The 13,546-nt window shown below is 43.1% G+C and overlaps 2 protein-coding genes across 3 annotated transcripts in view; one reads left to right on the top strand and one right to left on the bottom strand.

Moving 5' to 3' along the window:
• Positions 1 to 13,546, bottom strand: part of GPN3 (GPN-loop GTPase 3) — a 182,429-nt gene that overhangs the window by 121,159 nt on the left and 47,724 nt on the right. The gene's annotated exons all lie outside the window — the stretch shown is intronic.
• The window catches only part of ATP2A2 (ATPase sarcoplasmic/endoplasmic reticulum Ca2+ transporting 2), a 40,101-nt gene that overhangs the window by 5,383 nt on the left and 21,172 nt on the right, over positions 1 to 13,546 (top strand). For both annotated transcript variants that reach the window (XM_070950950.1, XM_070950949.1), the window contains exons 4-5: positions 5,121 to 5,225; positions 7,539 to 7,677. In XM_070950950.1, the coding sequence (XP_070807051.1) occupies positions 5,121 to 5,225; positions 7,539 to 7,677 (244 nt within the window). The remainder of the gene's footprint in view (positions 1 to 5,120; positions 5,226 to 7,538; positions 7,678 to 13,546) is intronic.

Here is a 13,546-nt window from a genome sequence, read left to right as displayed (position 1 = left end):
CTTGTTTTAGATTTTGCAGTTCTGGCCTCGTTTTGAGGGAAGGACGAGGCATTATTTGAAAAGCAAAATGGCTTTCTTTGCTTCTAAGTGTGGCGGTTGAATCTGTAAGGCCAATCGCTACAATTGTTCTTCTGGGTCTGAAGAATAACAGATGCAACAGAGATAAGGTTCACTTATTGGAATATGAGGGATCATCTTACTCGTCTAACAGAAATAAAGTCGAATAAGCGTTACTTCACGCTAAGCATCCAGACACCACGTTCTACCTTTGGCATGATCTCTTTTCTCTGGGCTGATATTCAATCACCCCCCTTTGTAGCAGCTCCTACTTATGACTCCAGCAGACAATCCTGTCAGTAGCAGGACAACAGGTTGGCAAGTGTAAATTCAAGTGAAACCTTTTCCCAGAGAGTTGCGCAGAGGGGGATTTTAACCTGAATCAGATAAAACATCCAGCTAATCAGATACATAATGTTATATACCAAGTAGTGAAGCCATGTTCAGAGTATCTTCACTTTCTTGTTTTTCTGCTGAGAGTGAATTTAAAGAAGAAACGGTTGTGGATCCTTCAGAGAACTGTTTCTCAACCTGGGGCATTTTAAGGTGTGTGGACTTCAACTCCCAGAATTCCCCAGGCTGGGGAATTCTGGGAATTGAAGTCCACGCAGCTTAAAATGCCCAAGGCTGAGCAATGTTACCTCAAAGGAAATTGCAATGGGGTGGGAAAGAAAGGAACATTTGCAAAGCAGAAGCCCAATTGCACAACATTAACTGGTGCCTTATTTTTCTGTACATTTCAGCTAAATCTTTAATTGTAAAGACTTAAACCTCAGTACAGTATAAAAAACAAGAGGAAATATTAGTCTGGATCTCTAAAAGTTGCTCCTTGCTTAAAAAGATCATTTATTCTTGTGTTCCCTAGCAACTGGTGTGCATGTTCCCATCAATCTTGCCTCCAAAAGGCAAGATTATTTCATTCCCTTAATTTATTCCCTGCCTTTTTAAGCAAAAAAAAAAAAAAAAATCCCTGAAGAATGGCTGCTGATATTCCCCATCAGTAGAACTAACTGAGAAATATACTGTACTTTCGGCAATCTTAATAAAAGGTTTGAGCTTCTTGTGTCCCTGAGTGAGTTCAGGCAAGCGACAAAATAACCCATTAAACCCATTTTTTAGCCTAATGCTATTTGGAAACGTGAGAATTTAGATACTGGTGCTATTAGACAAGCAAAAATCCGTTATAATGGATTTTTCCCCCCAGGGCTGCAAAGGAAAAAAATTGCAGATCTCTTAGAATTTGCATAGTCTTTAAATGGTATGTAGCCTTGGTGGTTTTCTTTATTTCAAAGATGTCTCTATATCTAATAGTTTGGCATCATAGCAAACAGTTCCCACCATTTCCTTCTCTTAACAGCTTTATCTTTCTCCAACACTTGTTAGGGAGTATTGACTCATAAGAACATGGGAATAACTTAGACCGATGCCTGGCAATCCCCCTGAAGGATTTATATGGAATAATTTGTCAGGCTTATTTATTCTAGGAAATATTTCTCTTTGTTTTAATTTTAAGTGAAATATGGGCAAAGTCGGTAAGCTCCTGAGGGAGTCAGATGGTCCTGCAGAGAATACGAAAAGAGGACAATGTTAACATTTAATAAGCTCCTCCAAATTCATCAAACGGACCAAAACAAGCCGAGATGTAATAGAGAAAAACTCACTTTAATGACTCCTCTTTAATGAAAGGAAGGAAGAACAGATGTTCTTCTTGTCTTTTGTTAGATACCATTAGGCATCATGTCTCTCTGTAGATTGCATAACAGCATTTAGTCCCTTAACATTACCTATAGAGTCAAGGACTGCAAAAGTAATTCAAAATTAGAGGCAGTGCTTGAAGGTGGCTTCACTGAGCTCTGTAGCTGTTTTTCAGGATTGTAACTCTTTGCACGTTTACCTGGGAAGACCTCTGCCTTTGCTTGTTGGAGCTGCATTTTGAAGAGAAGGGGAAACTGCAATGGGTGCAAATTTGTATACCGAATTCAGAAGGAGAGGGCGGACAATCAATACTTACGAGGCACATGAAAAACTCAAAATGTAGCTCAGTGTGGAAGTTCAGGCAAAAATTGCTCAGAGGAGGTAATTGCCCTTGAAAATGCTGGCTCCAAGTCCAGTGCGGTGTCAGACCAGTATGGCAGCTTGGCACAATTGCAGTTAAAACTGAAAATCAGTGCTGCTGATGTCCTGAAAATTCACTTGTGGCTTAGGTTTACAGTACATATAGATCCTGGAGCTTCCTGACGCTGAAATATGTTGGCATACCTAATGACACGGTATCCTGATGTATGATTGTCATTTCAAAAACCGACCGATGTCCCTCCCCCTTCGCCATATGCTTTGTAGACTTGGCTGCTAAATTGCTTTGACCTTTTTACATAGCCAGTAACCAACACTGGAAGGCAGAGCCTCCGTTGTGTTCATTTCAGCTCCTGGATTGCTTGGTCTTACCCATCTCAAAGCGATAGTTAGATAAATCTGGTCTGCGCTTCAGAGTGGGAAGAAAAAAGGATTTTCCTGAACCAAAAATCAAAAGAAAAACATGCATGGTATATATTGCCAGTACTGATTGTGCAGTGGAAGAGAAAAATCAGTGGTTCCAGTGTTGTATATTCAAGGACTAATATTAAATACCTGCTTCATTGTTGGAGTTTCATCAGAGGAGTAAATGATAGCTGTTGCACCCATTTTTACAGAACCTGGGAGTCAAATTTTGGGAGGTTAAATTCGCCTGTAGTTTTCTCCGTTTGTTTTCAGTCTGGGTCAAGACAGGACAGCTGATTTCTAAAAGGTTCAGGACTTGCCTTTGGCTTGGCTCTGCGAGGATCTGTGTCCTCGGTGCAAATTTCAAAATTGCGTTTTACATTTTAGCCCCAGTAAGAAGAAAAACTGGTGTTTCCATTCACACATTTTGGAGAACTAACCTGATGTTTATTTTGGACTTGGTGCGCTTCGTAAATCAAGTTGGAAGGGACCTTGTAGTAGGTCATCTCCCCCACCCAAGAGTTAGGGTTCATTGTGTTGTATGAATTCAACCAGCTTTGTGTTGGAACAAGGCCGCCATATACCATTTTATCAAACAGAAAAACCAGATATTTTCTCCTGTTTTACCACTATTTTTGGTCATCCGGCCTCTAGGCTTTATACTCCTTTTCCCAATTTCCTCTCATCTGGAAACCCACCGAGTCGCCTCTTAAGGAAAAGCAGTAGAGAAGCTGCTCTGAATCTTTTTTTTCCCTCCCCTCCGTTGCTTCTTTTGTGCCTGCCTTTCTTTAAAAGAGATCTGAACAATGACTTGCTGCTGAATGACTTCCAAAGACTGATTTCAGCATTCTTCAAGTCAGTTGCTCTGTACTTCCTGTTGCTCAATATATCCAACATAATATTCGCCCTTTTCTTCATGAATCATTGCAGCCTTTGATGCAAGCTACCAAGTCACTTTTGGTTACTCATAAGGCCTAAATTGGCATTTTGCGAGTCAATTTCGGTCATCACCCCATGTGCCTTTCTCAGTAACATGATCCTTGGAATTAGAAAGTTCGGGGGGGGGGGGGAGAATACATAGCATATACATTCTTTTTCTTAACAGTTAAATTCCTAATTCTGAGTAACTCAGACAGTTGGGGAAAATATTCCAGAATTTTCAGCTAGTACAAAAAACCCGAGGTATAGGATTTCCAAAGTTCTTTGATCAGTGCTTTGTTCTAAGTCTTAGAATCTAAGAGGAACATGTTTAACTTCTTTTTGATTTTTTGAAACAATCATTTTACGAACCTGTAATGGAGCTTGTGGAAATATTGACATGTCAGAACAATGAGTTAACTTCAGAAAGGTGTCCCAGATTTAAAGGACGTCTTCCAGAGCTTCTAACATTGTCTTCTAGGGGTATATTTTAGGATGAGTTCCAAGATATGCAAATCCTCAGCAAAGCTGGCTTGCTTATGGCTTAGACTGCTGTGTGTCCTCAGCCAATGGCTTCACACAAAATACAACCTGGTTAGTGTGATGGGAAGTTCTTAATTAAAAGTAACACCCTTTTTGTTGTAAATCAGGAAAGAATGCAAGCTAACTTTGAGTCCTTTTGCAGGAGAATCTCACAGTAATGGTTTCAGGGATCCTTTAGCCTTAAATATTAATTTTCTTCGGCTTTATATGTAGTTCACTCTTGATCCAGGACAGTGAAGCTGAAAATGATGGGATCATATATTGGATTAAGCCATTAGTTACTACAAGTAAGCATGCTTGAGCTAAGTCTAGTTGGCTGGAATAGCACACCATCAAATGATGGTTTCCTGGATGATCCCAAACAAAGGACTTGGTGGCTTAGCACATGTTGCGAACAGGACAAAAAACCGCTTTCCCTCTAGATCTTGATGAGTCTTGAAAGGGAGCAGAATCCCTCGCCATCAGGAGCACTCAAGATCTCGGAAGCCAGCCAGCCTGAAGTTCTAATAGAAAAGAGGTCTTCAAATAGAAAGAAGAAATGGTGCTGGGGTGAGCAGCAGACCATAGCGATAACACAGAGCCTGATGGACAGATCAAATCTGTCTGCCATTCAATTCTTGGCAAGCTGACCAAGCATAAAAACGCTAGTGGAGAATTTGCTGTCTGTTAAAGCCACCCATGCTTTTATCTTTAAGTAACCCATACGGATTGTGTCTCCTGATTTTGAAGAGGAGCTCCTTCGATTGCCACGTAGGCTATCCTTAGGAAGGGGTGATTTATTAACAAGGAATGCAGTGGTGATGTTGTCGGGTTATTCCAACCCAAATGGGATTTATTTACAGCGTAATTTGTTTTGAAAACAAAAAGCGACAGGCCTAATCTGATCCGCAAATTAGTTTAAAAGCAGTGAGCTACTTGAAAAGCGCAGGTGAGGCAATTACTTCCTGGTAATCGAATTTGCTTCTCAGGTGTGCTCAAGTGAGTCAGCGGACATTTTGGAATTGTGCAATCGATCTGGAAAATCATCCATGGAATAAACGTCGGGCTAAAATTCAAGTTGACGCGCAGAAAATGCCACCGAATCATACCTGTATCTTCACCGAGTTTTCTAATCTCTCTTGCAGGTGTTGGCTTGGTTTGAAGAAGGAGAAGAAACAATCACAGCCTTTGTAGAACCTTTTGTAATCTTACTCATATTAGTTGCTAATGCAATTGTGGGTGTGTGGCAGGTAAGCAAAGACGTGCTCGGAAAAACTGAAAAGCCATTGCAATCTGTGTGCTGTTTCGACAGGTTGCTTTAGGTCGCTTAGAGCCGCCATTATCATATTTATTAAGAAAGTTGAAAGCGGAGGCGAGCTCTGAAATTAGGTTAAACCTTTGTCATTCTTAGAGAGTTGCTGGATGTTGTAAAGATAAGACAGGACCCAAATAACCGTGTATCTAATTCAGTCCACCAAAAAGACTTTGGACTTTTTAATGCTTAACCATCAGTTATATCTTTCCTTAGGAAAGCAGGGATGAGTTCCAGTCTCTGTCAGAGGAAAGGGACTCTAGAATGTCATGGAAAGAAATTAAAGTTGTCTGGATTAGATGATAGGCTAAATCTGTGAAAACTGAGAGCCACCAAACATTTCAATTTATTTGGGGACTGTTCCTTATATCCAGTAAATGACAGCCTGTGCAATTTACCCAAGCCACTGCATCCACCAAAATATATCCTCATATATCAGGGCACAGCCCATGTTTGCCTTCTAGTCCTACTCAGATTTTCCATGAGAGAATATCAAAACAAGTTACCAGGGTAATGTATCAGAGCAGCATTTCTCAGCCTTGGCAAGTGGAAGACATGTAGACTTCGATTCCCAGAATTCCCCAGCCTGCAGCCTGGGTTGACCTCTGCTTTCCTTTGCATGAGGGCAGGTGGATGCGGCTTGCTGCCAGCAGTCACTTGGGCTCTGTTTTGTGGTACATACCAGTTTGATACTGTGGCTGGGTCCTGCCACTAAGTTATACAGTACTGAATATTAATAGCTTGCTTCCTAGATGCGAATGACATTTCTGGCATGAATGTACCCTATTTTTTTCCCCCTCCTTTTTCATCTTGGTCGTATGAGAAAGCCATAATTTGCCCATAATTCATCTTTCTTAGCAGGGTATTGTTGCCATAGGAACTGGAGGGTGCCAACTAAGGTGGTATGGGAGCAGAACGGAGAGGAAGTTTTAAAATGATGAAAATAATAAATAATAAGCCCCGAAGCCCAGTACTGCCCATTAAATGAACGATTTAAAATTTAGAGGGATTTAATTTACAGTTGATGTATTGGAATAGCTGAAAGTTGAGAGGCTTTCCGGTTAGATTTACATCTATTGAAAAAGACCAATTATTGCTGCCGCCCCCAAAGTACTGATATGAACACCGCCTTTTAAAAGCAAGAAAAATTCTTGGAACTGAGTGAAAAATTCTTCCGGCACTCAGATGAAAATGTAGTTGTTGTGATAGAACAAATGCTATAAAAAGCTTTAATATTCACTAATCATCTGTCTGCTAATGTTGGTGACAGTTTAATGTTTCTTGCTTCTGAAAATGGACGGGGTGACTTAAAAATGTATTTCTTAGCTTGAAAAGCAAGAGATTGAAACCGCCTTCTCGTGATTACCCTCCTTAGTCTTTATCTCCTGTTTCAAGAGGTCTGTGACAAGCGAAATATCTGCGAACGAACATTCCTTTTACATGGACGTATTTCCCACTTAATTTGGGTTCCAGGGGTCCTACATCTCCCAAGTGTAACAGCAAAAACCACAGGCAGATGTTTCTCATTTGTCTGCTGGCCTTTTCATGACAAACTAATAATTTAGCAAGATTTTAGCAGTAAGATACAGTTGCATTGACTCAGAAGCCCTTGGGCTCTTTCTAAAAAAGCTGAAATCTTCCTGAGGCATTGCAAGGTTATGGTCTAAAAATCCCAACCCTACCACCGTGTTGTGTTGATAGCAGGCACTTTGTTAGCAAGTCATGAGTGTGAAATGTGTTGAAGTTGTGGGAACAGTGTCTCCCCCCCTCCCCCAAACTGCTATTTTGGCTTCTCAATTGGAACAATGAACACACTCTGCCCAGGAGAGCCAAATGCTGCAGGGAGAGAAAGTATAAAGGAACTTAATTACCTAGTTGTAACTCTTTGAGTTGTCAAATTTATCGGTTACCCATTTAGTCAAGAAGTACACTTTGGATCCGAGTTATTTAAAGAGAGATAAGAATCCGTAGTTAAAAGGGATCTCCGCTGTTGGGTTATCTCCTTTTTGGCTTTATGCACACCAAAAAATTGCGCATTTCGGCTGTGCATTTGACAGTGAAATTTTGCAGGCTGCTCCCTTAGCTTGGCTGCAGCAGCAATACGATGCCTCTCTTTCTGCCAGCGGATGATCCTAGATTATTTATTAAACGGCAAACTTGGAGGCCAGCTGCTCAGCGCAGTAGTTAAAATATATGTAGATAGAGAGAGAGAGAGAATTACTGAACCCCTGCTGTTGATCCTGTATTTTAGGAGCGAAATGCTGAAAATGCCATTGAAGCTCTTAAGGAATATGAACCTGAAATGGGAAAAGTTTATCGACAAGACAGAAAAAGTGTACAAAGGATAAAAGCAAGAGACATCGTCCCCGGTGATATCGTGGAAGTAGCTGGTGAGAACTTTTATTTTCTACATAATAATGGATTTTCAAAGGGTGTCTGGGTGTTGGTTCCGTATTTTGAGCTACTGTCGAACCTGAATTAGTTCTTGACCTGCATTTAAAGCTTAGAAAGCAAGCAGAAGAAATCAAAAGCGGGGTTTGGGCTACATAGGGTTCCCCTCTTTTAGGGTAAACCCCTTCTTCCAAGTTTAAATATCTGTGGAGATTCTCAAACCTCCAGGTCATGGTTGTCCCAAAGATACTTTTTCCAAAAAGGGAAGTGGACTTTCTTGCTGGTTTGTTTTTTTTTTCCCCTTGAAAACATTTCACTTCTCATCCAAGAAGCTTCTTTGTTTTTCAGTTCCGAATTGAAGAAGCTTCTTGGATGAGAAGTGAAATGTTTTCCAGGGGAGTGGGGGGGACAATTTGCCTTTTGGAAAAAAGCACCTTTGGGACAAAGTTTAAGTTTCGTACTGATGAGTTACATCAGGAGCCTCCAAACTTGGCGACTTGGCACAGCTGGCTGAGGAATTCTGGGAATTGAAGTCCACAAATCTTAAGTTACCAAGTTCGGAGACTCCTGAGTTACATGATCACCATGCTAAGCTCGTGCCCTTAAGAGAGCCTGGCCCCCATTTATTGTTCCTCCAGATGGCTTGTATGATCAGCGGGCGGTTTCTGACCGTGGGTCTTTTTTCCCCCAGTAGAGAGAATACCCCAAACGGGTTCCTTCCATTTCGCCAAACTTGTTGCCAGAATTGTTGGCCCCAGAAGGTTTCACAGTGGCCTTTTCAGCCCTTCTGTGTAGGCTTCAGACCAGTGTGGGGGGAGGAGACCACTGCCCCCTTCTGGGCTCTGCTGCCCCTGGAGGCCTGATATGCACTCGCCTCGCCCCTCTCCCAGCCCATCCGAGTGGCTGCCTTGGATGTGGCCGACTGCCAATGCCATGGTCACCTGGCACATCTTGTGTGTAGCACAGCACAGCCAGTGGAGAGCATTGGTTGTGTTATCTTTTAAAAAAAAAAAAAACCAAGCATCTGAAAAAAGGAGTTGATGGGAAGCTGTGACTTCTAGAAAAAAAATTAGGCTTTAGATGAAAGGATGGGGTTTCTTTCCCAAGGCAGGAGCTAAGAAAAGTGGACTTTAACCTTTCGTGTCCGGTCCATCTTGCAGTGACCGGATAGGTTCTCTGCAGGGCACCCAGTCACCCAGCCGCATAGCCACAGACACAAAGCATAGCTCTTCCAGGGTAGAGACACCGTGTTCCATAGCTGATGTCAAGACTCCCGAGGTGTGAAAGACGGTGCGCATGCCTCTGTCATAAGCCTAAGCGCGTTGGATGGCCTTTGACATGGCGTCTGCCAACAGAGGACCATGTAGGGAAGCAACAGAGCCCTGGGTCGGGGGATGCGTATCTGATGGCGGAATTTTAGGCAGCGTGCCAGGGACATTTGCGTGTCCGCAGAAAAGCTCCTCGCTATTGACCAGCATAAAACAATCTCCCATCATCTCCCCCCTAAGGTCAGTGGGGCCTAAGGGCCAGGGATCCTTCAAGGAGGTTTCTGCAGGGAGCAAAGGGGCTGACTCTATAATGGGTTGCACGGAGATTGATCTTAGCCGAGAACTCCATCCAGACAATACACAAATTGTGGACATAATACCCTTAGGAGGGGAGCAGGAAATTCTGCCCCATTTTCTTGCAAAGGAGAAATGCATTGTGGGATGAAAGTAGGACCTCGTAATGGAGTTTAGGAACCAAGGGCCATCCTGACTCGTTTGGATGGCTTTCAAGCCCGCCCTGGGTGCTCATTCTGAAAACTCTGACCTGATATTCTGAGCTACAGCGTGGTTTCTTTGCTTTGGTTAAACCTAACATAGTTAAAGCTAGCATGCCTTGAGCCAACTTTTATGTTGGATCAATTGTAGAAGACTTTCACTGCGGGGAACTGCTTTAATTTAGTGGCTTTGCCGAACGCTGTGCGTATTTCATTTCAGTGGAACACAATAGTAGAGTAAAACTCTTATTGATTGTAAATCGACAGTAGCCTTAATTCTGGACATTCCGTTGTAAACAGGCATCAATTTTGTACAACTGCTTGTAATGTTGGTGGGAATTTTGGGAGCTCGTATTTGTGTTTAACGTTCCTGTTTAGTGTCAGCATTTAATCCCTGTCAAGCACTGAAACAAATATATATCTCTATATATAAATTTAATAGGACTAGTTGGAAAAGCTGGGCTCCGTTGGGTGCGCTTGGCTCCCTTCTAATCTCTCTTGAGTCACAATGTCAAACAGCGTTTTGTGGGTAAGAAATATGTAAATACATTTACCCCGAGCTTTCATCCTTCTTTGATGCAGATAGTAGTTCTTAAGTGAAGCAGTTCAAAGCAAAATAAATCGTAGGCTCATGCCGTAACCCGCTAAAATCTGTCAAAAACGGCCCGGAGTTCAAACCAGGACAGCGCATTTATTTTCAGGATTATTTATAAAAGGGTTGTTGCATTTGACCTCTTGCCGAGTGGGTCCTTTTTCCCCCTCCCTCCTGTGAGTTATTGAAGTATAAAGCCTGCAGAATGCGAGGCCTGCTACTCTCGTGCTTCGAATTTGCAGAATGGTTACGATCTTATAACCTTAATAGAACCCCAGAGGAATTTATTATTGGAACAAAAGGTACCACCGGACAGAAAATTCTTGAGCATCAAGATAAGTTTGCCGCCGATATTTCATTCTGATTTGGCAAATGCACTGAATCGGAGCACAGAAACTTCTTTTGAATTCAGAACTTGGCTACAAGATCTAACGGTCATTTAAACTTGCTTTTTTTTTTTTTTTGCTCTGATCCCTGTTGCTTGGTCCAAAGCTATTCAGAAAGGTTTTTCCTTCCATAAGGAAAATGTATTTTTGCCCTCCAATCGTGCTACCGCAGCAGTCTTGGCAATTATATTTCTCTTTCTTATGTCTGTTAAACCCTCCGTGCATACTTATTGCTATAATTAAAGCCTCCGGATTATTTCCAGCTAATCGGTTTACGGTTCTTAACATTTGGACGGTGACAATTATCATTATTAAAGAGATGCGGAGTAACCAGGTTTATCAGGGAAGGGAGCTTAGGAATCCCCCCCCCCCCCAGTTGGCGGCTCCACGGAGGCGGCCGCAAGCCCCTTCGCTAATATCGTGCAGTGTGAATTTGATTAGGAGCATCTCTGATCGCACCGTTGCAATGTAAGCCTGGCAAGGATCTGATGGCGCCCGGCCAAATTCTGTTGTGGAAACCATTAATGCGTTTTGTGGGGAGAGGAAATGCATTTACAGGCTTAGATAATTTTGGTTTTTCCCGGCATTGTTCCTAAATTAACACAGAACTGTGTTTGAGGATTGTGTCCAAGGAAAGAAAAGAAATTGGTTAGCAGAGATTACAGGTAATCCTTGATATTATAACCGCAATTGAGACCAACCTTTCTGTGGCTAAGCGAGACATTTCTTGCGTGAGTTTTGTTCCATGACCTTTCTTGCCACGGTGGTTAAGTGAATCACTGTGCCGTGTTCTAAATTAGCCACACGGTTGTTAAGCGAATCTGGCTTCCCCGTTGACTTTGCTTGTCAGACGGCCGCAAAAGGGGATCACGTGACCCCCTGGGACAAGGCAGCGGTCATGAGCCAGTTGCCAAGCTTGATTGAATGGCCAGGGGGATGCTACTGCGGTCATCAGTGCGAAAAATTCATCAGTCCCTTTTTTCAGTGCCCTTGTAACTTTTGAAACGGTCACTAAACAAACTCGCGAGCCGGGGACAAAGTACTGAATCTTATTCTAAGAGGACACACATTTGAGGCGCCCTTTAACCCATTGCCCGAAGCCACGGTCTGTAAGTTTGTTTTTTTGCAAGGACTGAGTCCCAGGTGGGCTAAGCCAGAGCTGTCCAACCTTGGCACCTTTTTAAAGACCTGTGGACTTCAACTCCCAGAATCCCCCAGCCGGCATTCCCCATAGCTGGGAGCAGGGGACCTCACCTGTCTGCAGGGGTGCCAGCCTTTGGATGGGTGGCGTCCGAGAGGTCCAGCTGTCAGGCTTTTTGGCAGCCTTGCCCTCTTTCCTGACGGACTGATGGGCTTTTTCTCGCCCGGTGCCAAAATCTTCTCCACTTGCTCTTGGGTGGAATTGTGGTCGCCGAAAAGCAGCTGCTGGACAAGGAGCTTCCTCACGACACCCGTCCGGGGGGGGGGCGAGGGCGGGGGGGGGATGCGTCCGAATAGTTTGCCCATGTTTGGCTTTGGCAATTGTTCGTCTTGTACTATTTTCTCTTCAGGGCTGAAGGGCACTTAGAATGCCCCCCCCTCTTTTTCCCCCCCTCCTTCTTCTTCACTATAAATGTAGAAGAAAAGGGAAATGGTGACCAGGCAATATAAATAGACCCAGTCAATAAAAGCCCTCTAGGGGAATTTTTAAGAACGGGCCACCGCTTCGCTTCCCATCAAAGAATATCTATAAAAATTTACAAATATATAATTTAATTTGAGAGATTGTACAGTACAGCACAATGAACTTTAACAACAGTTCATTTAGTGACCGTCTGAATGGCCCTGGAAAAAGTGACTTGGGACCGTTTTTCACACTTACTGACCGTTGCCACATCCTCACGGTCAGGCGGTCTAAATTCAGATGCTTGGCAACTGACTTGTCTTTATGACGGTTGCACAGTGTCCCAGGCTCACGCGATCCCCTTTCGCAACCTTCTTTGCAGCAAAGTCAATGGGGAAGCCAGATTCCTTTAACAACCTTGTTTCTAGATTAACATCTGCAGCGATTCCCTTAACAACTCTGGCAAGAAAGAACGGTTGTAAAATGGGCCAAAAGTCACAAAAGTCAATTGGGGGGAGGGGAAAAACAGATTCACTTAATTAACAAGCGGGTTAGTAACTGAACAACTGCAGTGATTTTGGCAAGGAAGGTCGTAAAACGAGGCAAAACTCACTTCGCAAATGTTTCACTTAGCAACATACATTTTGGGCTCCGTTGTGGTCGTAAGTCGAGGACTGCCTGTAATTGCCTTTCTCAAAGGCCAGGCTAATCCCCAAAGTAGCGTCACCTTAACCGATGAGTAAAGGATCCCATTTTCATGGTAACGTTGCCAACTTACCATGACTACCCTATGGTTTTCCCTCTGTGTCTCCGATTGCTGCCAATTGCATAAGCAGTTCCTGTAGGAATTCAGCAGCTGAGCATTCCCTGCAGGAAGCCTAGTGGGACCTGGTGTGGGGAGACTGTTCTCCGTGACAGGATCAGTCATTTACGAGACGGTGCCGCCTGGAGCTCTGGGAAGTGAATTTTGCATAAATGTTCCATACAGATTTTGCGTGGCTCTTAGGAATCAGAGGTGTCCAACTTTTAAGACCTGTTGGACACCCCTTTAAGACTTGGCCAATTTAAGACCGATGGACTTTAACTCCCAGAGTTCTCCAGCCAGCCACATCTTCCAGTTGCCAAGCTTGGACACCCTGTCCTAAAGGATAATAATGTTGGCTATCGGATGCTGCTCACTGCCAGTCTTAAGAACAAAGAACTATATCAAATCTTGGGTGCTTTTGTGGTCCTTCTTTGAGTCCAGTCCCGTCCCGTCCCCACCAAATCGGACAGAATACAGCTCTGTTTTAAGCACACCTCCACTTGGCTGCATGTTACTAAGAAGATCCATGCCAGAACGGAGCCAAGATTGATCCTGATCAGGAAACAGTTCCCATTGGCTCAACCAAATGCCAGCGGGAATCTAATAAACCCATTAGCACCTTCCTACTTGTATTAGAGTGAAAATATAGCTTTTGCAATTACACTAAACTGGGTTTGCAGAATGAAATTTCTCCCTGAATTTAAAGTTGGAAATATGAGA

Source organism: Pituophis catenifer, unplaced genomic scaffold, assembly GCF_029215685.1.
Source record: "Pituophis catenifer annectens isolate HBS135680 unplaced genomic scaffold, rPitCat1.0.hap2 SCAF_10, whole genome shotgun sequence".
NCBI classification, from domain to species: Eukaryota; Metazoa; Chordata; class Lepidosauria; order Squamata; family Colubridae; genus Pituophis; species Pituophis catenifer.
The sequence above is the reverse complement of the archived record's forward strand: the minus strand, read 5'-3'. Positions and strand labels throughout refer to the sequence as shown.